The 26878-nt window shown below is 30.4% G+C and overlaps 2 protein-coding genes across 2 annotated transcripts in view; both read right to left on the bottom strand.

Moving 5' to 3' along the window:
• Positions 1–3230, bottom strand: part of LOC127717935 (uncharacterized) — a 30244-nt gene extending 27014 nt beyond the window's left edge. The window contains exon 1 of the mRNA XM_052223814.1: positions 3111–3230. The gene's annotated coding sequence lies outside the window, so the exon portion shown is untranslated. The remainder of the gene's footprint in view (positions 1–3110) is intronic.
• Positions 1–16214, bottom strand: part of LOC127717934 (uncharacterized) — a 184613-nt gene extending 168399 nt beyond the window's left edge. The window contains exons 1-2 of the mRNA XM_052223813.1: positions 16098–16214; positions 6269–6372 (exon numbers count right to left, since the gene is read on the bottom strand). Of these exons, the coding sequence (XP_052079773.1) occupies positions 6269–6277 (9 nt within the window). The 5' untranslated portion in view covers positions 6278–6372; positions 16098–16214. The remainder of the gene's footprint in view (positions 1–6268; positions 6373–16097) is intronic.
• Positions 16215–26878: the final 10664 nt, after the last annotated feature.

The following is a 26878-nucleotide window of genomic DNA, read 5'->3' as shown; positions in this document are numbered from 1 at the left end:
TTTAATCACTTTTTGTTATTTGTATTGTATTGTGGAAACTGCTGGACTGGCATGATTTATATTCATGGTATACGTTTGCCAAGAATATTTCATTCATCCCAGGCCTTTTAGATAAGGTTAATAATTGCAGGGACCTGAATGAATTAGAATTTTTAAAGCCCTTGAATAAAAATGAATTTACAGAAAAATATAAAGATATTTTAGAAAATAGAATTAAAACTTTTGAGGAAAACTTAACTGTAAACTCAAACATTTGTCAAATGATTCAGTAACTAAAGAATACACAAATGTAATATAACAAAGATGTACTATCTATTATTATTCAGGAAAACTACAAATATCATTAAATGATTTAGAAAAAAAAACAGTTTTGCTTATAACGATCTTTTTCAAATCTCAAAGAAGGAATTGTGCATGAAGAATCACTAAAGAAGCCTTAATTTTCAAAATGCTCATCTAAATTCTTATTAAAAATTCTAATTATAATGAGAAATGATCTTATCACTCAGAATAAAGTGAATCTTATGAAAGGAAAAGAAAGAATGTCTTGCTATTTGAAACCATTGTAAACTTATGAAATATGTTATCTTCAGTTGAGCAAACTTCTTATAGTTAACAGCCAAAATTTGTCTCTAGAGAAAATCAAGTATACTTTTATAAATTGTGACATTTATGGTATATTAATTTAATCACTTTTTGTTATTTATATTGGAAACTGCTGGACTGGCATGATACATATTCTTGGTATACGTTTGCCAAGAAAATAAATGCAGGGACTTGAATGAATTAGTCTTTAAAGCCCTTGAATAAAAATGAATTTACAGAAAAATATAAAGATATTTTAGAAAATAGAATAAAAACTTTTGAGAAAACTTAACTGTAAACTCTAATGCTTCAGTAACTAAGGAAACCACAAATGTAAGTAATCATAATTTAGAAATAGAAAATGGTGGATGATTTAAAATTCCTAGAAAGTATAGAATTTGTTAAAAGTGCCACTTGCTGGACGATAAAGAACAATTCCTCCTTGATTGTAAAATGTACAAAACAACTTAGAGATAATCTATTTGAAAATTTTTTACCTTCACAAAATAATGTCTTTTACCCATGTTATCCAAGAACAAAAAGTAAAAGAAATGCTAAACCTCTATAACATGGAACATGTTTAAAATATTGGCTCCTTTATAAAACGGTCCTTAGAACTGAGGGCAAAAGTCTAATAGTTTTTTTCCATGTGTTTAGAACTGTTATTTCTTTGCATTATAATATCTGGTTTGGTTTGTTTTTGTTTTTGTTTTTTTTTTTTGGAGGGGGGGGGGGGGAGGTTGTCACAAACTAATTAGTTTGCATTATATAAGAAGATAATATTCATTTATTCTTTGCTTAATACATTTAAAAAATAATTGAATTGAACAGAATTATTTAAAAGGTTTAACATGAAAAAAAAAAACAATCATGAAACTTTTTTTTTCAAAATAAGTATCATTAAGCTATATGGTCAACTAGTTTTATTATTTTATTTTATAATTGAATATTCTTGTCATAATCACAGTGATTAGATTTGACATACACATTTATTTTACCTGAGACTCTTGAACGGTAAGTTATATAATATGAACACTTCAATGCAGTCATGATTTCCCTTCATCCTCGGCAATTTTTTTATGTATACCTTGTGTATTAAATAAGCAACAGGGGGTATAATGATAGACATATAGGGTCATCATGGTGGGCACCGTTTTTATGTTAAACTAGTTTTAAAAATAGAATACTCCAATTATCTTTCAAGTCAACAGTTGTTTCACTGTTTTAAACAACTTTTTGTTGACCAATGAAATTATTTTTAATCATGTGAAGCATTACTACTAAATGTTAACAATTCAATTTTATGTGTAAAAATGTCTACATGGTTGAACTCCTGTCTATTTAGAGGTCAAGTTAGAGAATTAGTCATTCAATGTGAATAATAGGTGTAAATTGTTAATCGAAATTGTAACTTCTACAGAAACATGGCATCATTAAAGCTTTATAATGTTTAAAATTGACTGTATATTTTTTTAATCCTGACCACTTCAATGGATAATAAGCGTTGTAGTCTAAAGTAAACTTTTCAAATGTGGCACATAATAGTAACACTAGTACCATGTTAGTTTAATTGAAAGTTACTGAAAGAACTACAGGATAGATAACACACTACATGTAGAATGCAAAGGATTAATGATCAGAAAGTTTTATTATGTGCACTTTAATACAAAAAAAAATGTTACACAATGGAATGGAATTTGTTTGGCATATGTTACAAAATACCAGAAAAATGGAACACACCCTGATGTTATGTCAATTCTCCATAGTTCAAATGTTATAGATGGAAAACTACTAAACTAAACTTAGAGATTGTGGGTTTTTCTGTATCAAAATACTTCCGATGTGTTTGAAGTTTTTCTGAATATATCAGGGACTATAATAGTGTAAATTGTCCCAGCACATATAAATATTTTAATGGTTCTCCTTTCAGAAAATAAATGTCCATTACTCTATAATTAGTTTTGAAACAATGTATCTGAAAACCATTAAATAATACTGAATATAATCCAATATTATATTGTCATAAAAAAAATGACTTTAACATTGTTTAATGGCTTGGCCAATTTGACGCCAACCCAATCAATAATGAATAAAGCCGAACAGAAAATGTAACGAAACTATTAAAAATTCCCTAACATACACTTTAAAGATGTAAAATGCATACCTTCGAATTATCACAATAATATATACCCAAAGAATATAACCGGAAAAAAATTAAAGGCATATTTAAAAGTATTGATCCGTAACATGATCAGAGGTAACGGTAATTTCCTATGTGTTTTAAACATTAAAGGTGCATACAAAAATGTCCAAACAGACGTTCCATGTATATGGTGGAAACTATTCCTCAGAAGAGAAATTTAAAAGTTTTCTAAATTTTGTTTCTCTTTGTTTTTTAAGGTATGCCGATAATGGCGACGGTAAATATGTTGAGATTGTCAACATTGACCAGGTAATAATATTGACTTGTCATGTTTACACTATTCTTCTTTCAAATTTAAAAAAAATCTATACCCTTGACTTACCATTCTTAAAAGAAATATTACTAAACATATCGTTCCAGATAACTATGTCCTAGTCGTACTTCATCTGAAACTTCAAACACACTGGCAAGCAAGATAAGTTCAAGTGACACATGCGTATATTGTATGTGGACAAGATTTATCGAACATGTTCATTAACCAAGCGAAAATCAGTTACCTTTCTTTTCCTGAATTGAAATATATATTCTAAATAACATGGGCATCTACATTTCATAGAAGGACACTTTTCAAATCGTACTTAATTTTTTTTTTCAATCTGAAAATAGTTATCAAAGGTACCTGGCTTAAAATTTGATACGCCAGTCGCGCGTTTCGTCTACATCAGACTCATTAGTGACGCTCAGATCAAAATAGTTAAAAAGCCAAACAAGTATAAAGTTGAAGACCAAATCCATGGTTTAAAAATTCGAATGTTTTTATGTCTGTTTAGTCCGGCACTGTTGTTTTATTCCATTTAATAACCAAACATTGTTTAAATAACACATAGATCTACATGAACAGCAAATAAAACAACAAAAATGTGTAAATAAAAGTCGGAATGTTTGCTCAAATATAGATAACCTAAGATAGATGAACAATTCACAGTAACATGTAAGTCATAATTATTACAACTCAGTATTATTATTTAACAAATACGATTTAAGCAAACATTTCACTTTTTAAAATCTTCCTTGATATTTGAAGACATGTTAACATGTACTTGTACGAAATGCGTTAGTATTTATTAACTTGACGAGCTTAATAGCAGGTAACTGCAGGGGCCAAAAACACAAGCAACATCAATGCCATATAGTATGTTAAGATAGGCCCCGGTATGACATATTGAGAAACAATTGAGAAAAATATCGTTTTGTTTATATACTCCAACAATGAACGGAAAACACATCAGATGCTAAATTTTTGCAGTAGTATTCAATGTCATTTGAACCTAGAACAAAACCCAATTATAATTTCTTTTGCATTGGTAGTTACTTTGATGTTTTCATGTTTGTTATTCGGATATCAAATAATTACTAAATTTGATTTCATTTATAGATATCAATAAAGGCAATAGTAGTATACCGCTGTTCAATAGTCATATATCGATTTAACTGATACAAATCCGGGCCACAATAAAATCCGAGGGAACATATAATCTACATGTTTTCGAGAAAAAACAACGGAACAAAAGAAACATTCTTTCTTTCATAGTTTTTTTTTACATACCTCATGCCGCTGTGCTTCTCGTTTGAAAAGTTTTACATGTAGTCATACCAAAACCTTTTATAGCTGACTTTAAGGTATATGTGTTTAGTTTTGTGTTGGAGGTCGCACAGACTCCCTATTAATGCTTGCATGTACCTTGTTTGGTCCTGGATGGATATTTCTCTCATTGGCAATCAAACCATATATTCTGTTATGATATTAAATGTCAAGCAGTATAGAAAAACTCCACGTATTCGCACAACTTTTAACAGTTCGAGATTGCTATTGTGTCTGCAGCAAGTTCTTAAAATTCGTCAGATGTCAGGGTAAAATTGATTAACAATAAAATTCATTACTTGAATATTAAAACTGCGATTCTAAACTGATGAATGTCGCCCTTTGCCATGCAAGATTATACATATTTGAAAGCATTCTTTATTCTTAAATTCTGAAATCATTAATACACAGGAAAGGCGATTAGGGTGTAAAATCAGGTTAAAGGTATTCCCTTTTCTCCTCTATAGTTTAAAATAAATTATAAATGTTTGTGTAGAAGATTTGATTACGCCTTCAAAACAAATTACATTTCTAACAAATCTGGAAATCACCAATAAATTTGTCAAACTTTTGATTATGTTTTTTGCTATTTAGTTATGAAAACAGTCTATCCGTTTTGTTTTTTTTATCACACGCACTTAAATGTTGGAATATCCTTTTAGGCAAGGACTTTATTCTTATTTTCCAAAAGTAAAATATGCAATGCGCAATATGTACGTACAAAAAAAGTACTGTGATCTAAATGGAGTCAATTACATATTCTGAATGAAATTTGGAGAGACATGCTGTTTTTGGAAATAAATAGGCTGGCTTGATAATTTCGAACTAAAAAAAATTAACTTGTCGCAAACTGATTATTCTGCCCCTCCAAACCGTGTATGATATAGTAATGTATACGACAACAGACTTATGCGAAAATTTAACCTTCGTAGCAGTTGTTTATAATTTTATAAAAAGATCAGTTTATTTAACCCTTACCGCTCGGCAAATAGATGCTTTCCTACAAGAGAACTTGCTCATTAAAATCTGCAATTTGCTTTACTGGTGAAAATTAAACTGATAGTTATCTCGCAAATCCATATTTCTAGCAAATTGTAGAGCGATGAGACACACATACAAATTGTGTTTTTGTGTCAAACCACAAAATCTCGTTGTTGTCAGTGAGTGTTTTTATGAACTAATCTGCGAGAGAAAGGCTTACAAAGCATGTTACAATAGGACTTGCATTGTTTTATACATTTGTGTAGGGTTCTTAAATTTGATCAATCAAAACAAACAAAATGTTCATAGCAACTTTGAATATTTCAAAATTAAGACAGTTTAAGAGAACTTCTTTAACTTCACTGCATAGACGTTTGATATGTGCATTATTTGAAAGTGATTCATCGAATACTGAACATTATGCGATGTATTTTGAATACTAGAGCTATGCGAAGTACACGGCAATGCAACAGCATCTTAAACAAGAGATTTATTAATGAATTAGGCTATAAGTGTTCTCGATAGAAATGTTTCACTTATTGCATGTCGGGGTTCTATGACTGGTTATACAGTATATGTGATTTCATTGTTGAATGCCGTACGGTGACCTTTAATTGCTTTTATCTTTGTTATTTGAACTCTGTTCGCTAGTTTCATTGGCACTCATACTACATCTCCTGATGTTTATATATAAAGGTACGAATAAAGATTTCAATACTATTTTGCCATTTCATAATCACAGGAAGTCAAAGTAATTATGAACAGATCCTTACCAATAAACGCTACCAAAGAACTGCTATAAGGTATTTTGCTCGCACGTGCATATTTTTGTAATAGGCAATCATACCTCATCTTTATATATTGATCATTTCTCCAAACATAACAATTAATATATGATATAAGACCATTATACTTACAGTTTTCATTAAATTAGACAAGTTAATGATACTTTGTGTCCTAGAGTTAAGTCTTGTATAGATGACATATATTCTCCCACTAGAAATATCGGTCTGCTGACTAACTAAAGGTTCATAAAAGAACATACGATATAAATAGATTTATTTTAGTATTTTTTAGTTAAGCTATAATATTTCTTTCATATTATAACATGTATATTTTTTTATACTGCATTTTGTCATAATAAAGTAAAATAACAGAAATACCGAACTCCAGGAAATTTCGAAACGGAAAGACCTTTATCGAATGTCAAAATCAATTACATCAAATGAATGAAAAAAAACATTTTCACATTCCTGACTTGATACATGCAATATCTTATGAAGAAAATGGTGGATCACAACAGAGGGGTAAAAGATACCGAAGGGACATTAAAATTCATTAATCGAAAAATAAACTGACAACGCCATGGCTAAAACATAAAAACACAACATAGGTAACTAAGGACAAAGCAAAACGAACCCCACCAAAAACTGGGGGTGATCTTATTATCTTTATGGCTACGTCAATCACTGCTGCTTATATTAAAACGTTAGTTATAAGGTCAAATTATGTTGCAGTTAATAAACAGTGCTTGCGTTTTTATCTGAACTGAAAGAGGATACGAAAGACGAAACACTAATATGAACGAGGAAATTAAAAACAAAATTGACTGAAATGTGTTGAGAACATTTTATGTTTATTTTCAATAGATTTGTTACGTATTTACTTCATATGCTCAAAAACAGTCGTTTTCAAGTGACTGCAAAATTTTTTTGAACAAATTAAAATCTAAATGTATCTCAACATAATTGTTGGAGGTTTGGAAAAATATATATAACATATGTAGTCAGACATCAAAGTATATATTAATATATTTTATATAACCGTACATGTAGTTCGGATATCAAAATACTCCAATATTTTGCAATGTTGCTTGCAAGACTATAAATACTGTGTAACTGTGTACTTTTGCGTGTGGAACCATGATTTGTGTCGTGTTTGTTATTTGCTTTAAGTTTACTTTCAAGAAGCAAAAATCATGAAGGGTTATAATGTCATGATTCTAGATAACATACATGAATTACATTAAATAACATTAAAAACATCGAATGACTTGATAACTCAATATAGGGTTTCACTTCCAGTTTTGATATGTTTCTATATGGCATTGCCTAGTAGACATGAGTTTTAATATCAAAACAGGTATAAGATAATAACCTCCTTCCTAAGTTCATGACCATTTAAGTTTCATGGTGTCTGTGTACTATGAAAACGGTCAAAATAAACATGAAAATCAAGATGTTTCATTGCTACATTTGAAAAAGTAACTTTATATGATTGTCAATAAGTTTTGTATTTATAAATAATTACAATGAAAAAAAATCCGCATGGATAGCTTATATAATAATAGATATTGGATACACATACTTTACATTTTTTTTTTATTCAATTAAAACAAAACACCAGGCAGTCATACATGTACTATGTTTGTCAATAGATGAAGAAGATAACGTATCTCACAATTAGCGAAACGACGCCGAATAAAAAATAGAAAAGAAATGCTAAAATACAAATATTCGAAAGTGTAAATGTTCACACTAGCCCAGTGAAATTTCGATGTTTACGTGTTTCTTATTTTATTGAATTCATATAGAATTTATTGTTTTCATACCCACGCCACAGTATCTGGTGGATGGGCATGATTGGAATAGTTACTTCTTTATTTATACTGTGAATATTCATATACATAAGTTCTGTTCGTTAACATTTTGCATGATACATGTAGCAGCTAAATTAAAGTAATAGCCACTCAAATATTTGCGAATGATCACTTTTGTATTTGTTTATTTCGTCCTATAATAATTAGTAAAACGGGTACATGTCAAAAAGGTCATTTAACGATAGTAATGGTTTCATTATGAAGCGAAATTTGTTTGTAATAAAAAGTGTTATGTTCAAAATTGCGTTACTTTACCTTACTTTACCTTACATAATTAGCTTCACATCCTGTTAGTTGATGTTGTATTGTGACGCAGTATTTTTTGCTCTGTCGTTTAAATGACTGTACTGCAAAGGTATGATTCAGGCATAGATTGTCAAGTAAATATTGTATGTAGGTAATTTGGACTTTACACTCGATAGATTTTGTTACTTGGCGTGACCATGACTTAATTCCCGTCTTATCATTTTCTACACTGCTGTTACCGTCTGCCTTTTCATTGTACATTACACTTGCATCATTAAACAGTTATTGCATGTTTCATTAGTAAACTATGCATTTTTCTTTCAATATGTTATGACATTGTTGCACATAAAAGCAAAATGTTCTGGAGCTTTTAAAACGTACAGTCTTTAATTATTGATTGATCAAAAGTATCTATGGAAGTTATATTTATGTAATTCTTTATTGAGTGTGTCACTTTTTACAACTACACCATCGTGCATAACTAAATGAATGTTAATGTTTACTTTTATCAATCTTTTATCAATTTTATCAATATTAAAGATTGACTTTATCTGATATAAAAAACATTTGCTGAAATAAACATCTTCAAAAATTAAATCAGGCAAACCTAGTTCCGCCCTGATGCAACCATAGAGTACAGAACTTTATTCGAATTTTGCAATGGTTGGCTGGGTGAATGAATACGCTGTTAGATAGTCCCAAAGCAGATATTTAATCTGATACCTTATTAAGAAAGGCACTATGCACCCTTTGCACATCACAGAACGTTTGCAATCATTTCCCAAGCTGTAAGTAGGTTGCCTATTGTTCCTATTAAACATGTCCTGATATTCCATTGGCAGTTCAAATTATTACCCTCAATCGGAGTTGTCCAACTGTAGTGACTCTTTCTGTGAGATTTATTTTGCTCTGATCTAGAACACTTGATGTAAAGTTATCAAAAATCAATCAATCAATTAATCAAAGGGGACCATTCTTTAATAGGTTTATATAAAAATGAAGATGTGGTGTGATTGCCGATGAGAAAACTCCCCACACGAAGCAAATGATACAGAAATTAAAAGCTATAGGTCACCGTACGGCCTTCAACAATAAGCAGTTTGGTTGATTTCATAAAATAAGTACGTTTTTTTCAACACATTTCTACTTTACAAGGCAATCAATTAATTATGATTTTTAAGAACCACTTCCATTATTTCGTTTGTCTTTGCTGGGCTTGTTTACATTATGTCATAACAATTTGAATTAAATCTTTTGAACTTCATAAAAAGAAAGTTAGACTATTAAATGTGTAACGCACTCACCCGATGTAGATATCAATGTTCTTATAATCCAGTATTAAATATCTTGTTTAATTATCACAATAAAAGTAAAGGTTACATTTTGAATAAATCCAAAAAAAAAAATCTAAGTACCAAATTCCATATGAATGCAGCTTTAAAAATTCACTTTTGAAATCAAAATATTATAATCCGTTTACATAAGCACATGGTTCATATTCAGGTTCAGTGTTTTAAGAATATATTCCGAAAATGATTAAATGTATCTTATACCGGTGATAAAACGTACAGGTAATATATAAGATGAATTTAGATAATTTGGTAAATGTATTACAATGTTAACATCATGATTCTTTTTAATCAGATATTGGTCATATTACTGTCAATGAGTGCAATACAGTTTCCTGTAAAATTGTATGTCCTTCATCCCGTTTATCAAGGAAATGTACACTTTCAGAATGCGGAAACTATTTTACATCAAATTATTTCTCATGATAAAGAACATAGCAGTGCTATTTTGTATTAATATATTAAAATTTTTTTTTTTTTCATTTCAATTCTGATGTCGTACACTTTTCAAATGTATACTTAGTTTGTTGATTGTGTACAGTATTGTGTTTTATGTCGACTAGATACCCTTGATAATAGATCATTGAATGGTGTATAGACGTTCTAAATATCGTTAAAATAGACGTCAAAAAATAAAAAAATATATATATATGAGCAGAGTGAGTACATACCTTTTCGTTATTTTAAATTTGTGTATTTACGAATCTCAGTCATTGCTTATTGTATGACGTCTGTTTTATTTCCGGAACATTCGGATGCATTGTAGTAGCAAATTTATGAAAACTTCCCATTTAACTTTGATGCATTATTGTCTACCCCTTCTACTATACAGATTGTCCTTATTCTCTCGATTCATACAATGTCATGATTTTCTCAGACTGTTTAGGATGTCTTCAAATATAATCGGCTGGATGTTTACTTTTTGAACATGGCAACTCGTATCAAAGACAATTCAGTACATTTGTCTTGGAGAACATGATTTTTTTATCAATTGCAATTGGCTTTCAACTAGATTTCTATTACTGCTAGTTCTTTTTATTGATGACTTAATTTTGTTTGTTATTTGTTTGTAAATGTAGTGCTTTGTGACGATATAATACGTTAAGTTAAATTCAACTGATATGCTGTTCACAACTGTACAGGATTAACTAAACATGTTGAACCCCCCTTTTTTCATTAGCCGGTTATTCAATTGTTGGTGATTATCATACTTGGTTTTTTTTCTATGCGATGTGCATTAATCAGACTGTGCTTGATTTACATTTCATCATGTCAATGCTTATAATAACTTTTTCTAAATTGTACTACGGTGACCTATAAAATGTGATACACAAGCAAATACAGTCTTGATACATGTTTGATTATGACAAATGTAATAAAATCAACAAATGACTAAACAAAATGAGATATCGGACTTTCTTCACACTTGAGATTATTGAAAACAAAAAAGGTATATCTTTCATACACGTAAGTTCTTTTCGTAAACATCACAAAACAAAGACCAAGATTTTTTTAAGAGAAGTTCAAACCTTAGAAAAAACAAAAATAAAAATGCATGAAAAAGTGCAAAAATAAAAGAAAAGCATTCTTCCATTTTCAATATTCAATCAGAAGTATGGATAATACGTATTGTTAAAGGGATAGCAACCCAACAGGAAACTGTGAATCAACGTATCATTTGTTTTTTTTCAAACAGAGATCCGACCAAATAATAGCATCACATTCAAAAATGTACACAGACTCTGGGAAAGAGGTTTAAATGGAAAGCAAGAATAATTGCTTGATTCATATAAAGATAATTACTAGATTCATATAAAGATAATTACTAGAACAGGTGCTAAGCTTTGCGTATCGACTAAAAGGAAAACGATACGGAATCCACGAAAAAATCCAAACAGAAATTGAAAACTAATATAGAGGCGCACCAAAGTCTATGTGCATCTTCGACAATTGAGACTCTCGGACACTGTTGACTAAATGACAAAATTATTGTTTTGTTTATCTTGTTTTGCCGATCAATTTTTATCTTAGAGATTCTCTTTATTCTCTCTACGTTTATTTACGTTTTGCCCAAAACACAAATAGAAGATAAAAACAAATTGTCAGTTAAAGGCAATCAATTCTATAAAGAGTTAACCATGTTAACCATCGATTTCGTCAAAATTTGACTTATTTGTAGATTTTGTCTTGTTGACAAGTTTTGATATTCAGAGTTTATATACTAACTCAAGATAAAAGCCTGACCACTAAAAATGAGTAGAAAGCATTATTTAACAGCAATAAATCAAATAGAGGGTCGAATGACAATTTAGAACTGCACACTGATGTGTAGATCTTGTCTTGTTGATTAGTCTTGCTAATATAAGTTTCTATCTATCTATTATAGTTTTTCAGATATAAGCAACCCAGAAATGGAAAAATGTCGTCAGTAAACGGCAACCACTCCAATAATAAGTGATCTGACGATTTTGATTAATTAAAGATCATGTCTTGCTGATCTGTTTTGTTTATTTCAGTTTCTATCTATCTATTATAGTTTTTCTCATATATAAGGCAAACACGGTTATTATGATAAAAATCGATTTTAAAGAGCAAAACCTCGGGCTCAATTCAGGAGTGAATTAACGATTTCAGCCATCAGACTTATTTTTAGATGATGTCTTTCTGATCGTGTTTGCCTTTTTAATATTTTATCTAATTATAAGATTTTGCCAGATATAAGGCAAAAATGTGAATATGATAAACATCGTCATTACACATGTTACAAAAAAATAGCCCTATTTACAATAAGTAGTGAATTGTTGATTAATTTAAAGATCTTGTCATGTTGATATTTTTTTTTATTTAAGCTCCCATTTACATGATTTATCTATTATAGCTTTTAAGATGTTATGGGAAAATACCAAAAAGGTGAAAGAAACTTCAATATATTGCAACATCTCCTATATGCAGTCGTTTGCCGTTTTTTACCATTAGATTTATTAGTAGATCTGGTCTTGTTGGTACTTTAATTTGCAAATTTAAGTTCTATCTGTCTATTATAGCTTTTCATTTATATGCCAAAACACAAAATATTGATAAAGATCGGTATTAAAGAGCAATCACTTTAATAAGGAGTCAATGGACGAATTCTATTTGAAATCATTGTAGATCTTGTCTCACCCATCACCGCTCTCTCTATACTAATTTTAAGATAACAAGCAAAACTGAAATAAATGGTAAAATGGCCATTTAAGTGCTATAACACCAATAAATAGTCGTGGCCCTGTTTTTGTTATGAATGTACAATAGGTATATCTCATCATGGAGAACATTTTGTCTGTATGTTACATTTTCTGCATTTTTAGCAGTTTTCAAGATAAAATACAAAACTTTCAGTTTACCCTTTTTTATGTTAAGCCATGTCGACCATGTTGGCTGGAAAGCATGATCATCGGACACATCTGTAAACCACATACCCTAATGCTGATTGTGGCCAAGTTATGTTAAATTTGTTCCAGTAGTTTCAGAGGAGATGATATATGACAAAGTTAACGGACGACGACGGACACCAAGTGATAGGTTAAGCTGACATGAATCTTCGGGTTAGCTGATCTAAAAAGGGAATTATATTCGGTTACGAAACTGAAAAATCTTGCAGAAAGAAAGATGTGAATTAATAGAGGCACTACCTTGATTAATATTTATATTTGCAAAACAATATTGACGTGGAACAAATGACCAATATATTATCAGAAATAGGGGGTGCACAAAAAAATCCACATAACTACATGTAAGTATTATAATAAAAAAGGAAATGTTGTTCTATTGTTTTGGTTTGCACTCTGAAGTAAAACATTAGACAGAAGAGAAGGTCAAGCTTAATGCATTCAAAACGCCTCATCTTAATATCAAAATAAGCCTTGTTTTCGCGGGAATTAAACTTTATCGCAGACGAAAAGAATCAGAAAATCTCCAAACCATGGCGAAGCAGAGCAAAAAGGATCCGAAAGGTTTTGTATACTGCCAAAAGATTTAAAAGAAAAAACTCCACATTAAAATGGATGAATTAAGAAACAATCAAAAAAAGATTTTGCAAAATTATATCTATTTTTCAATGACCAGAATATAAATATAGACGACATAGCTCGAGACGATGACAGAATTAAGTCTGAAGTAGAAATACTAGAAGAAGCTAGTGCAAACTTAAACATGGTCATAACAACGGAAAAAATACTAAAATCAAAATCTTCAAAACAGTTAAGCAAGTGCAGATGACCAAATTATATACTGTTGACACATAGACATGTCTTTTATTTTGTAATTTTCATGGTATAATTATAGTGTTAAAATTAAAATAATAATATTTAAACATCTTAACTATGCATTTCATTCAAAGTCAATAAATCATGACTGACGGTACAGGGACAACTAACCTCCATGGGAATATGACATGCCAATGCTTATAAAACTGCGTACCAAGTAATATTGACTGGTCATTAGTGGTTTCCTTGAAGTTATCATATACAAAAACTTGTAAACTATGTTAAAATTTCATTGAATCATGATGAAGGTGTTGGACCATATAATCTCTATGGATATCAGACTTGTATCAGGGTCTTTGCATCTGCACTAAACACATTTATTTAAAAACCAGTTGTTGGCATGACACGGGTTATGTTCTTCTCATATATGTTATGATGGTATGATACTAAACCCCTAACGGGAAGGATTGTGCCTGATATTCATATGATGAAGACATAATCTTTCAATCAGTTTAATTGAAGTCTGGAGCTGGCATGTCAGTTAACTGCTAGTAGTCTGTTGTTATTTATGTATTATTGTCATTTTGTTTATTTTCTTTGGTTACATCTTCTGACATCAGACTCGGACTTCTCTTGAACTGAATTTTAATGTGCGTATTGTTATGCGTTTACTTTTCTACATTGGCTAGAGGTATAGGGGGAGGGTTGAGATCTCATAAACATGTTTAACCCCGCCGCATTTTTGCGCCTGTCCCAAGTCAGGAGCCTCTAGCCTTTGTTAGTCTTGTATTATTTTTAATTTTAGTTTCTTGTGTACAATTTGGAGTTTAGTATGGCGTTCATTATCACTGAACTAGTATATATATTTGTTTAGGGGCCAGCTGAAGGACGCCTCCGGGTGCGGGAATTTCTCGCTGCATTGAAGACCTGTTGGTGGCCTTCTGCTGTTGTCTGTTCTGTGGTCGGGTTGTTGTCTCTTTGACACATTCCCCATTTCCATTCTCAATTTTATTGTAAATGCCACTACAAATGCTTACCAAATATCAATGACGTAACATAAGTTGTAAACCTCAAACTGATCTTATGACGAACATTAAAAAGTAAATCACGCAAAGCATTCAAGAACAATAAACCATATCTGAAGATAAACTGACTTAATCACCAACTAATACATGTAACAATGTGTAAGGGGGCGGGACAAAATAATCTCCATGAAAATGAAATTTGAAGTGACTTTACATAAACATCCTTAATATTATTGACCTACCACTACTGGTTTCCCGTAAACTGACCTAATCACAAACTTATACATGTTAACATCGTAAAAGTTTCAAAGTCATTAAACCATGAGACCGAAGAAAATAAAACTTGTTTATAACAATACAACAGCAGGTCAACTACCAACAAACTTATACATTGTTGACGCCGACGACGCTATCGCCAGTAACAACACGCCTAACGAATGTGCATTCGAATTCAACAGCCGATTTATTTGTATTTTACAACCTCGTGTTTGACTCTGTCCATATACCAGAGCAATGGCTAATAGGATAACAACGATGTTTTATGAACACGGAAACGAGATGATCTAAATCCTAAAAACTATACTAAATATACGACGGTTTCCAGAGGACAGGCATCTGGTGAAAGAAATCAAATTGTGAAGACTCATCTACAATAGACTGTATTTTTCTTCTAAATTCCTTCTTTGAACTACATTTTAAAAGAAAAAGAAACATTCTTGTGTTTTTTTTTAATTTTTTTTTTACTTGAGAAAACATTCAATACAATAAGTTGATTGCATGTGTAGGGCATAAAGCGTTTCTAAACATAAGTTCTACTTAAGTAAAAAAAATGGAAACGTGGCATAATTGCCAATGAGACAACTATCCATCAAAGATCAAATGAAGTGAATAGTATTTATAGGCAATCATACGGCCTTCAACAATATGAAAAATCGTTGTAGTCGGCTATGAAAGGCACCGACAAGAATAAATGAAACATTTCATTGGATAAAACTAACGGCATAATTTATAACCAACTATTTAAGAAAGACAAATTTGACAGACATGAATCAACAACAACAGAATGCAGTCGATTGTTAATGATTAATCAAAATCACGTTTTACTTGTTTTTTTTATATTTGCTGGGATTGTTCAGAGTATGTCATGACAACTTAATTGGGGTGCAATCTTATGAACTATGTAAAACAATGGCTTGAATGTTGAATATACAAAGCATTCTCACCTGATGTGGATAAATTGGTTCGTACAGTTTAACAATGAACTAAAGGCTTCCGTCATCTAAATAAGGTATAATATTGACACACATTCAGTTATAGTCCAAGTAAAATCTAGGTTTACATTTTGAATAAATCCCACAATTCCAAATGAATCCAAATATAAGTTTTCACTTTTGAAATCAAAATATTATAATCCTTTGTTCACATTCAGGTAAATATTCAATTACACACATGTAATGAGGTAACGGAGTCGACGTTATATTATTTTCTGTGAATAGATAATAATAAACAGAATAGAATAATAAATAGATACACTAGATCTTATTAACAAAATTCAATATATACTTTTACGATTGTCACTTGAACTCTGTGAAATTATTTAACAAATAATCTTGTTAAAAAGATCATAAATCTAACCGGTGAAAGTGGAGTTTGCGGATTTAGTTCATTGATCACAATGGAAATCGGCCCATTTATCATATTGATTACGACCAATTAATGTCATAAAATGCGTTGTCTGTACCAAGTCAGGAATATGCAAGTTGTTATTCATTCGTTTGATGTGTTGAGCTTTTGATTTTGCCATTTGATTAGGGACGTTCCGTTTTTGAATTTTCCTCGGAGTTCAGTATTTTTGTGATTTTACTTTTATCATATATATATAAATACATATCTTTGAACAAGGAAATGAAATAGTGTGTGCTTTGTATACATGGAATGAAATTTTGTTTCAATGCTTGGTTGTTCATATTTATGTGTAAATTTAAATTGTGAATATTGAGTTTAAGCACATATTATAAAAATTGTTCATTTCAATTTACAAACAGTATCTTCTATGAGTAAGACTGTTCCTCTGGTATCTTTCGCCCCTCTTTCACAACAAGTTAATAAATCACAGAAATATATTTGTATCCTACATGACATGCTCTTTTCTGTTGCACAGAGCAATAAAAAGGGATATATTTCTAATGCTACTAGGGTTTTATTAACATAACCTGTGTTAAATGTATTTATGTATAATGAGTTTTTTTTTATTTTTTTTTTTATTCATTTATTTTTTTAACATTTTAAGTCTAATTTCATTATCAAAGAAATTTAAATCACGAAACTTGATATTTAAAATATTGAGAAATAAACTTGGAAAAACATTTTCACTAGAGGCGATAAAACTGACCACTACATAATTGTACAAATGAAAAAATGGGTTAAGTTTTTGCTCATATCGAAATAAAAAAAAATCATTTTCGATTTTAAGGGGCACACAAGTTGCTATACCAAACCATCTCATTCTTCCTTCTAAAATAAAATGTAAAACTGGAATGCTAGCAATTTTGTTTTCCTATAATAAACCAGAATATCTTATACATCTAACAAAGGCTTCTAAAATACTGTTGTTCTATATACTGTCTTATAAAATTTTTAAAAGCATCGAAATTAATAAATAGGATGAAATTCATTGTAATATTTACCTTTTAATGAAACAATTTGCTGTATATATTTACTTCAGCATAACAACATACACTCGTCTTTTCAAGTACTATTTTTTGTTATATCTGCAGTTGTTGACTCTGATACTATATATTCTTAGTTTCTACCAACAGTTTTACTTTCCAGATCTCTTTCTTCCATTTGCGTCTTTTTTTTTAAATTTTGCTTTCAATTTCTGCAGCAGTGTTTTTCCACTGGTGTCGTTTCTGTTCGCATCTGTTTTTCAGTGGTATCAATTTCTGCATTTTGTTTCTTTTGCAAATTCATTTTACTCTTGATTTATTTTCGTTAGTTTCCATGAAAATAGTTTTTCCTTCGTTTCCCACTCTTTTACTCTAATTGTACATTTTTCTTCGTAAATATAAGCATATGTTTTATCCGAAAAGCCAAGATGTCCATTCGCAGTAACTTCGCCTTCGACCTTCCCAAGCAAGTAACGATGGGACATTTATCACTGTTAGAAAAGACTACCTAAAACGAAAGTGTTTTTATTTATTTTTTAGGTCGAGGAAAATTGGTGACTAGAAATAAATAAAGAAATAAAGAGTCAGTGTGATATTTACTTTCCAGAGTACCTGCTTTCACCCCCCCCCCCCCCCCCCCCCCCCCCCCCCCCCCCCAATATGTTCGTGTTCATTAACCTAACATTTTCTATGTTGTGTTTTGTGTACTATTGTTTGTTGGTCTCTTCCTTTTTAAACCATTGAATTGTCACTTTATATTCGACTTATGAGTTTGGAAGTCTTTCTGGTATTTTCTTGCTTTTAATAGCTTCTCCAATACACTGTTTATGAGTGGCATCACATTTATCACAGGGTATTTTTAAAATCTGTAAAACAAATTTATTTTTATCTTTTCAAATGCAACAATGTTTGTATTGACTTGATCTTTGAAATATAAAAGTAATATTTGTTTACAAATTCTCATGGAATTGTTTTAAATAACAAATCTACATACTATGTTTTAGACACCTTTTCTGGCAATAACATAAGTAGAATAAAAATAATAGTTTTCTATCTGTTATGAATATTCCTTGACTAATGTTTAAATATTAGTTAATAGGAGTTAATAAGCTGGCATGTCTTGCCAGCTATAAAGACATGCCAGCTATAATGAGTACTTTTATGGCGAAGACCTCTTAGATCCAGTTTTTCGTAGAGGTACAACTGAAACATAACATTATTAATGATCCAAATAAACAAGTTAATGACTGAACAAAAGGAAAGGTTTTAACAAGACATTGAGCTAGAACATGAGCCGACAAGCCTTTTCCTTAACTCTTTTATACCATTGACCATGTTGCTTGTAGAGAAGCACAAATCCTAGTTTTCAAGCCTTTAGTTTGATGTGTCCTGAATTAATTAAATAACACCATTCATGCCATACAGCTGATCCAGGCAAACTACCACGATATCATTATTGATAGTAATCTAAATAAACTCATCATAGAAACCAGGACTAAACTACTAACTCTAACCATTTTTGATAACATTAAATGTAGAATTATACACTGAAGAGAAAATTCAGTATATTCTTTCACCTCGATTTTTTTTTTAAAGTGACTATTGAAATTTTAATACACACATAACTTTTTTTTTAATTTCTCTAAATGTCAAAAGTCTTATAATCAACTATTCATTACTATCAACTTACTATCTCTTAAAATGTATTGATTCTTTTTTATTTTGGAGCTAGTTTTAACTTGTTCAAGCACTTTAATTTATCGTTCAAAATATTTCTATAGAAAAAAAACTTTATCATGTGTATCTTATGAACCTTTTAAATTCAAGGTCTTTGGACTAAAAGCAATTCAAACATGTTCTGTTATTTGATTGATCATAAACAGACTATATTTAAAAGAGTATATTAAATCAGAAATAGAATATAAAGCCAAACATTAGGTGAGCAGTTTCCATGAAAATATTATACATCTACTTTGATTGTAATAGTGTTATGTAATACAGTTGTCTCAGTCGTGAATCGTTGTATGTTTCTATTTTATGAGAATGGTTGAGTGTAATGTTTGTGAATTTTGAATTTGTTTTGGATTAATCATGTTAATAGAGTATAAATATGTATATAACTTAACACTATATCCTGGCTCTGTCATGTAAGATAAAGTATTTTGTGAAATGGAACAATGTGGAACTTGTGTATATGCAATCAAAATAACCTCAACTTAATTGCATGAAAATCTGTAAAATATTTTCAGCAATAAACTTTATGCAGTACAAACAAAACAAACTGCTACTTAAAAAGTAAATGTACATTTATGACAAGGTCAGTGAACTGAAAGAACTTTGCGTATACAATTAACGCTTTCAAATATGTATATATATCATGGAATAGTAATTAAGCGCAATTAAATTGTGTATTCTGGCACTGGACAGCTTCTATTTCATAATGTATTTAATCATCGATGTGACTTCCCAATGATAAAGATGGAGATGTAACTCCGATATAAAATCTTAAATTAGAAAACCAACACGAATACGAAGGTTAGCATGCGCAATGGCATTTTGACGATTTTCATTCTTCTGTTTCAACTTCATATCATAGATATGAAAATGTAAATAATCATTTTCCTATATATAACGTGTAAAGGCAGGCAAAACTATTTAATGAAATCGGTCATCTAGTTGGACTTTTTAATGTCAGTGTTGAGGTGATATTTCTTTCAATAACTAACCATATGTGTAATTGGTCTCCAATTGAAGTCACACAATAGGTCGCATTCATTCAGATCTAAATGAGATTGATAACTAAATTTTTGTCAAGACTTCCTGTATAAAGTTCAACTAAGGTGACTACTCTACCTTATAAACACTAATGAATTGAAGTATGTGATCTGATGGATATCTTTACATTTAATAGTACAATACCATCAATAACAAATTAAATTATTAAATGCAACATCGCATATGATGTTTTAATCATAATCAATTACTTACTTACCCTCGTTTTAACTAAACACTCACGAGTATGAAGGTAAAGTCAGATAAAATCTACCACACCTGTGGCCACGTTAACAACGCATATAGAGACCTGTTTCTATTACACCTTTGTAGAATATACCTACGATTAGGATTACACTGATATTTACAGGTAGCATTTAAATCTTTGAGTGTTTCAAAGTGTAAATATAAAACGTCGGTTCATAGCAAATACTCGGATGTTTTTCTTTACTTAACAACTGAATTTCAAAGAAATATTTGGGGCAATGGCATCTTGGCAGCTCGATGTAAAATATCAACTACAAATATGAAAACTAACTCAACAATAAAACTATCTAACTATTATGTCATGTGTATCGTATTTGTTATGTTTAATTGTAAAAATCCCTACCATTAATTGATTTTAGATAATCGTATAGTAAAAAATTAAACAGTTTTTTTTTAAATATGAATGAAATATTTTGCACATTTGATTAGTATAGCAACAAGTGTTGTCACATACTTGTGTTGTCTGAATCAAATGCAGTACTAAATATATGCCACATATTTGATTTTGTCAATTCCTAACTTTAAAGACCAAACTGAAAGTTAACTGATTAAAATGGATATACCTTTAATGGAATACTTGTTTTATGAATTTATTTTAATAAAAGGTCAAAACTTCAGAATATCCGTTATATTTTTAGTAAGGATAGCAAATATGTAATGAATAAAGTAAGCGTATGTTTGGCTTTGTGTGTCCCATCCTCTAACACTGGTATTAATATTACCATATGCAATGCGATTCGTCAGTATTCTATGTATATGAGAAGGTGACAGACAAAAACTCTATCAAAAAAGAAAAGAACAAATTGCAAAATATATAAAGGTTTATAGACACAAATTTTCAAAAACGATGGCTTTAAATTTATATCAAAGCTTAAAGAACGCACGAAATCAAAATGAAATGAAAAGATAGGTGTTGAGGGACTTCCCTTTAAAATACTACATAAAGAAATAAGCATTTTTATTTTATATTAATTTAACAGAAATGGTTGGTTTTTATATTTTGTACTTTCAATTTTAAAGATTGCCACCCTGAAAACAAAGCTATTACGAACATGCAAGTGCAATATGTATCTATATCGAAAAACAAATTGATAGATTTTTAAGTTTGTTTATCGCAATTAAACAAAAAAAGACTTTTCATGATGGACTCCATGTTTTATCTATGGAGAAAATTGGTATACAAGGGGAGAACCCATGAACTATTGCAGGAAAACTGACAATCTAAATCGGTAAAGATTGCAGTCTAACGTACCTGCCATGCACATGGCTGGACCTCACAACCTCAGTGTTGACAGGCATCAAGTGTTATGATTCTTCACCTGTACTACATTTTAAATAGTTATTGATTAATAAAAAGTCTATTCCAAATGAAATATCATAAAGAATAAAACAACAATTAAACTGTAACGTTTACACCTCCTAACATGCAGTTACACACCAGATCTATTGGAAGACTCCCTATTTTACTTTAAACGTTCCAAATAGGTAATTTGTCCTTTTGGACCGATCACCTTCAAAAGAAGTTAAAATCATCCTTTTAAAACAATATCACACAATGCTCACTATCTTTTATCATAACATTTGTATTGATAGTATGTTATTAATTTGCACCGTAAAATGCTATTTTTAGTCACCAAGAACGCTATTTTAACTTATTTATTCCATATATACGGATATACCAAGTAGATAATTAGATAACATCTCCATGTGCTAATTAATGTTCAATGCATCTATTTACATTGTGAGGGTGTGGGTGGCACTCCAATACTGTTGTGGTAGATTTGTGATTCTGACACATTTAGCACACCATGCGACCTCTTCACATACTTGGATATAAAAAAAATCATACCTGTTAATTTATTGCTTTGCAAAAAAATACCTTTAGTTCTTTACACTTTTTTATTGAGGGTAAAATAAATCAAAAATGTGGATATGTATGATGAATATATAAATGTAGCTTGTTCAAATACACCTTACAGCTACAAATACATATCAATGTGTATAGGGGCCTCAGTGGCCAAATGGACTAAGTAAATATTTAAACATACTATCAGATATATTGACTTGATCACCTTATCCGGCATATCAAATGACTCCACTATTTAAAACTTTGTTCATAACACAGAGCCATTTAATATTTCGTTTACAAACAAGAATGTGTCCATAGTACATGGATGCCCCACTAATACTATCATTTTATATGTTCATTGGACAGTGAAATTGGGTCAAAATCTAATTTGGCATTTACATTAAAAAGATCATTTTATACATGTGTACCTAGTTTCAAGTTGATTGGATTTCAACTTCATCAAAAACTACCTTAACCAAAAACATTAACCTGAAGCTGGACAGACGGACAGACAAACGGACAAATGGACGCGCAGACATGAAATCATAATGCCCTTATGTGGGATAAAAAACATCAAAAGTTTTATATCTAATTATACATCAGTTATATCAAATGTTAGTTATGAAAATAATGCTCCTTTGACAATGTTTTACCTGTGACTGTTGAAAATAAAAGATGGTCCTCCATTTAAAATTGATTTGAAACAGTGTCGTCAGGTCATCGTGTATTCCAAAAAAATGTAGAAATTAATACAAGAGTACACAAATCTAGAATAAGAACAAAACATCAAATACTCACGACACGGTTTGTGGTTTGTATCATCCTACAAAGCAATGATAGTTTGATGAAAATACTTAACTTAACGAAAGTACTTTAGAGTGAAATTTAAAGTTCTTCTTAATTCCAGTATGACGCTTCACATGTCTACAATTGATTGTCGGATTTAAAAGTCTATTTGATTACTAATCCAGTATAATAAAACATTAATGTTGATGACCAGTCCTTAGAAGAAGCGAATCGATAAAAAACGTTTCTTATATGAAATAGCGATATTGTCTTATATCAACGAGTTGCATTGTGGGAAATTTCAGACGAATGTTAACATTTGTATGAAGAAAGGAAGATTTCTCGGTATAAGGTAATGACTATTCTTCTTAAAACAGGCTGACACTTAACACGACAAACGTCTGCTGTATAATTTTCATGAATTGATTATTAAAATAAAAAAACAAATTGTATTAATACGAGAAAATTGAATTCTTGATTAAATGAAAGATAAATGCACGATTTATCATTTGTAGATGTACACATTCAATAAATATCACGTAGCAAAATTAGTGGAATGCAATTGTTTTCTTAGCCAAAATCACCTATAATTTAATGATACTGCTAAATTTTATTATATCAATGCGATATTTTTCTAATATAATAGCGATGTGATTTTAATATAAAAACATTTATGAATGCAATATTTTTCTAATATAACTGCGATAGTTTTCTCGTATAAAATTAATACGATAACACGTCACAATGTATGTCAAGGAAACCGCAAACATAATGCCCAATCATAGTTCATGACCAGTTTAATTTTATAGGCCAAATATTACTAAAATGTCGTACCTGTAACAAAATTAACGCTTGGCTAGCCACAAAACCAGGTTCAACCCACCATTTTTTCTTAAAATGTTCTGTACCAAGTCAGGAAAATGACTATTGGTATCTTATAGTTCGTTTCTGTGTGTGTTGCATTTTAGTGTTTCTGTTGTATCGTTTTTCTCCTCTTATAGTTGATGTGTTTCCCTCAGTTTTAGTTTGTAACCCGGATTTGTTTTTTCTCAATCGATTTATGAATTTCGAACAGCGGTATACTACTGTTGCCTTTATTTACATGAACTAATCATGTCGAAAATGTTGTTTGACCCTATCGATAGTTGACAGTGTTAACAAGTCCATTGTTTTCGATCATATGGTTATACCGACTAATTCTATTTGCAGTGATGATGCAATGGCGAAATTTAAATGTGGCTACTGTAAGTAGTCTACAGACCTATTTGATTCTATTATAGGTCACGCTGTTATAGCCTGTTAACATGGTTATTATCGAAATAGACAAAAAATATCATTACTTAAAAGGAAAAAAAAAACATTCCTACAAACAATTCAATCCAATACGGTTCCCAATAACACCTGATAATGAATATTCAAATGGAAAAATAAATATTCCAAATAAAGAAAAATGGACAAATACTATTGTCCAGAACTTTGAAGGTACCATTAGTCATCCAAATAAAAAACTTATAACAAGTAATGAAAATCCAGTTGAGCAGCCTCATACTATAAATTAAACAACTTCAGATACCACGAATGAAAAATGTTGTCAAACAGAAGATGTATTTATTATTAACATAGAAAAAAATATTGAGAAAGAAACAGTTCTTGTTGGATATCAAAGACTTTTCCCTTTAGCAATTCGATATTTCTATGAACAAAATCAGCTCGCCGCTTGGACACTTTTTACATCGCGATAACCGTGAGAACATTCCGATGTATTGTTGCTACAGATATTTGACTCCGTTTTTGACTGGTAACCGATTGTATAAATACGCGGACATTATCGAGTGCAAAATAAAGTTCTTTATCGCTTGTTATAAATTCATTTCTTCAATGAATACTCATAAACATATATTTTTTAACACAAATTAATAATATGAAAATGTTTTGACGTTAGAAATATATATATAAATTAAAAAAAATCATTGAATCTACGCACGCGTACAGAAAAAAATATGTTAATGCATGCGGAAGATTATCTCAAGAACGTTTTCCGGGAAAATATGAATGCCTACTAAAATCCAATCGATTAGAAAAATCGAATTATCACAGAGGAGTGTCCACCATGACTTGCACTTCACTATTATTAGAATTGTAGAACTAGATGATATACAAATGGATGAAAATTATATATGTATTTAACTGTTATCTACAAATATTAATATAAATAAATATATAGCATCGAACCAGAGTATACTCATTTGTATCACTACAATATAATAGTTACTACGGTGAGGTTGAATTTTCTGTCATTTATTCATCATTCACGCACGAACTTGTCTCAGAAAAAAAAATATCTCGGTACATTAACCTCACTTTCAGGTATAGAGATGTGATTTTTTTTTCTGAGACAAGTGCTTATGACCATCCACAAGAACTTGCGGTCATCCGATGTTTAGTACTTCAGCACTTTGATTTCCAGATGCCTTGTCAATAAACTTCTCCCCTTTAACAACATATCGTATCAGTTATTTTTTTATGTTGTTACCTGGTTCACTACTGAAAATGGATGTGCAATTAGAAACAATGAAGTAGTGAGACGGTTTTGGACGACGGGAAAACAGTTTGTAAGGGGAAATTTTAAAGATTTATACATATAGAAAATGAGGTATAAGTTCTAATGAGACAACTTTCCATCAAAGTAACAATATGTTAAAAGTAAACATTATAGATCAAAGTACGACCTAAAACACGGAGCCTTGGCTCACACCGAACAACACGCTATATAGGGCCCACAAAATACAAGTGTTAAATCATTCAACAGGAAAACCAACGGTCTAATCTGTATAAAAACGAGATTCACAAGTACATGTCAGAATTTGTCGAATCAAACTGAACGAGGACAGTATGATACATCTTTGGCACAAGTTAGTTATATTGTTCCCAATAAAGAAAGTCTTCTATGCGTGTGTAGGGAGAATATCGGATATGTATTGTTTCGATGCGTTCATAAAGTAATTTAATACATGTTACATATGTGAACAATAATTTTTATATTTGGCTATTTAATTGCATTGATGTTTATAAAACCCTTATTTGATTGGTTTTGCTTCCAAAACCAATTAAGAAATTGGAAAGATGTTACCAAAAACAATTTAAATTTAAGCAATGGCATTACAACTGCTTATTAACATACAATACTACTGATATTGACATAACAAAAAATACTGCTATCATATTTCAAAAGTATCGAAGTATATATGTACATAAGAAAAGCACAGCACTTTGAATTTAACACGGACATAAACTTTTGATTTTAACTAACTTCTGAATGTATTTTTAGACTTAATTGTTGTTTATATTAAAACAATATGTTTTAAAATTTGTATTTTTCTTAATTTGTCGTTGCCGAAAACAACTTTTTCCGCATGGAGTGTCTGCATATTTACAATTCTTATAAGACAATATCGCTTTTTCATACAAGAAACTTGTTTTTCGATTCGCTTCTTCCATAGACTGACGACTGTATGCATATTTCTGACGAACAAACATAACATATTTTCGTTTTTGTTTTGTGAAGTTTCCTTTTAAGTTAACTTAAAAGTTATATATTCAACACTGTAATTAGATCTTTGAATACTGTTTTTATTGGTCTAAATGTTGCTTTTGTAATCAT

The sequence above is a fragment of the Mytilus californianus genome, unplaced genomic scaffold (assembly GCF_021869535.1).
Source record: "Mytilus californianus isolate M0D057914Y unplaced genomic scaffold, xbMytCali1.0.p SCAF_10, whole genome shotgun sequence".
Taxonomy (NCBI): domain Eukaryota; kingdom Metazoa; phylum Mollusca; class Bivalvia; order Mytilida; family Mytilidae; genus Mytilus; species Mytilus californianus.
The sequence above is the reverse complement of the archived record's forward strand: the minus strand, read 5'-3'. Positions and strand labels throughout refer to the sequence as shown.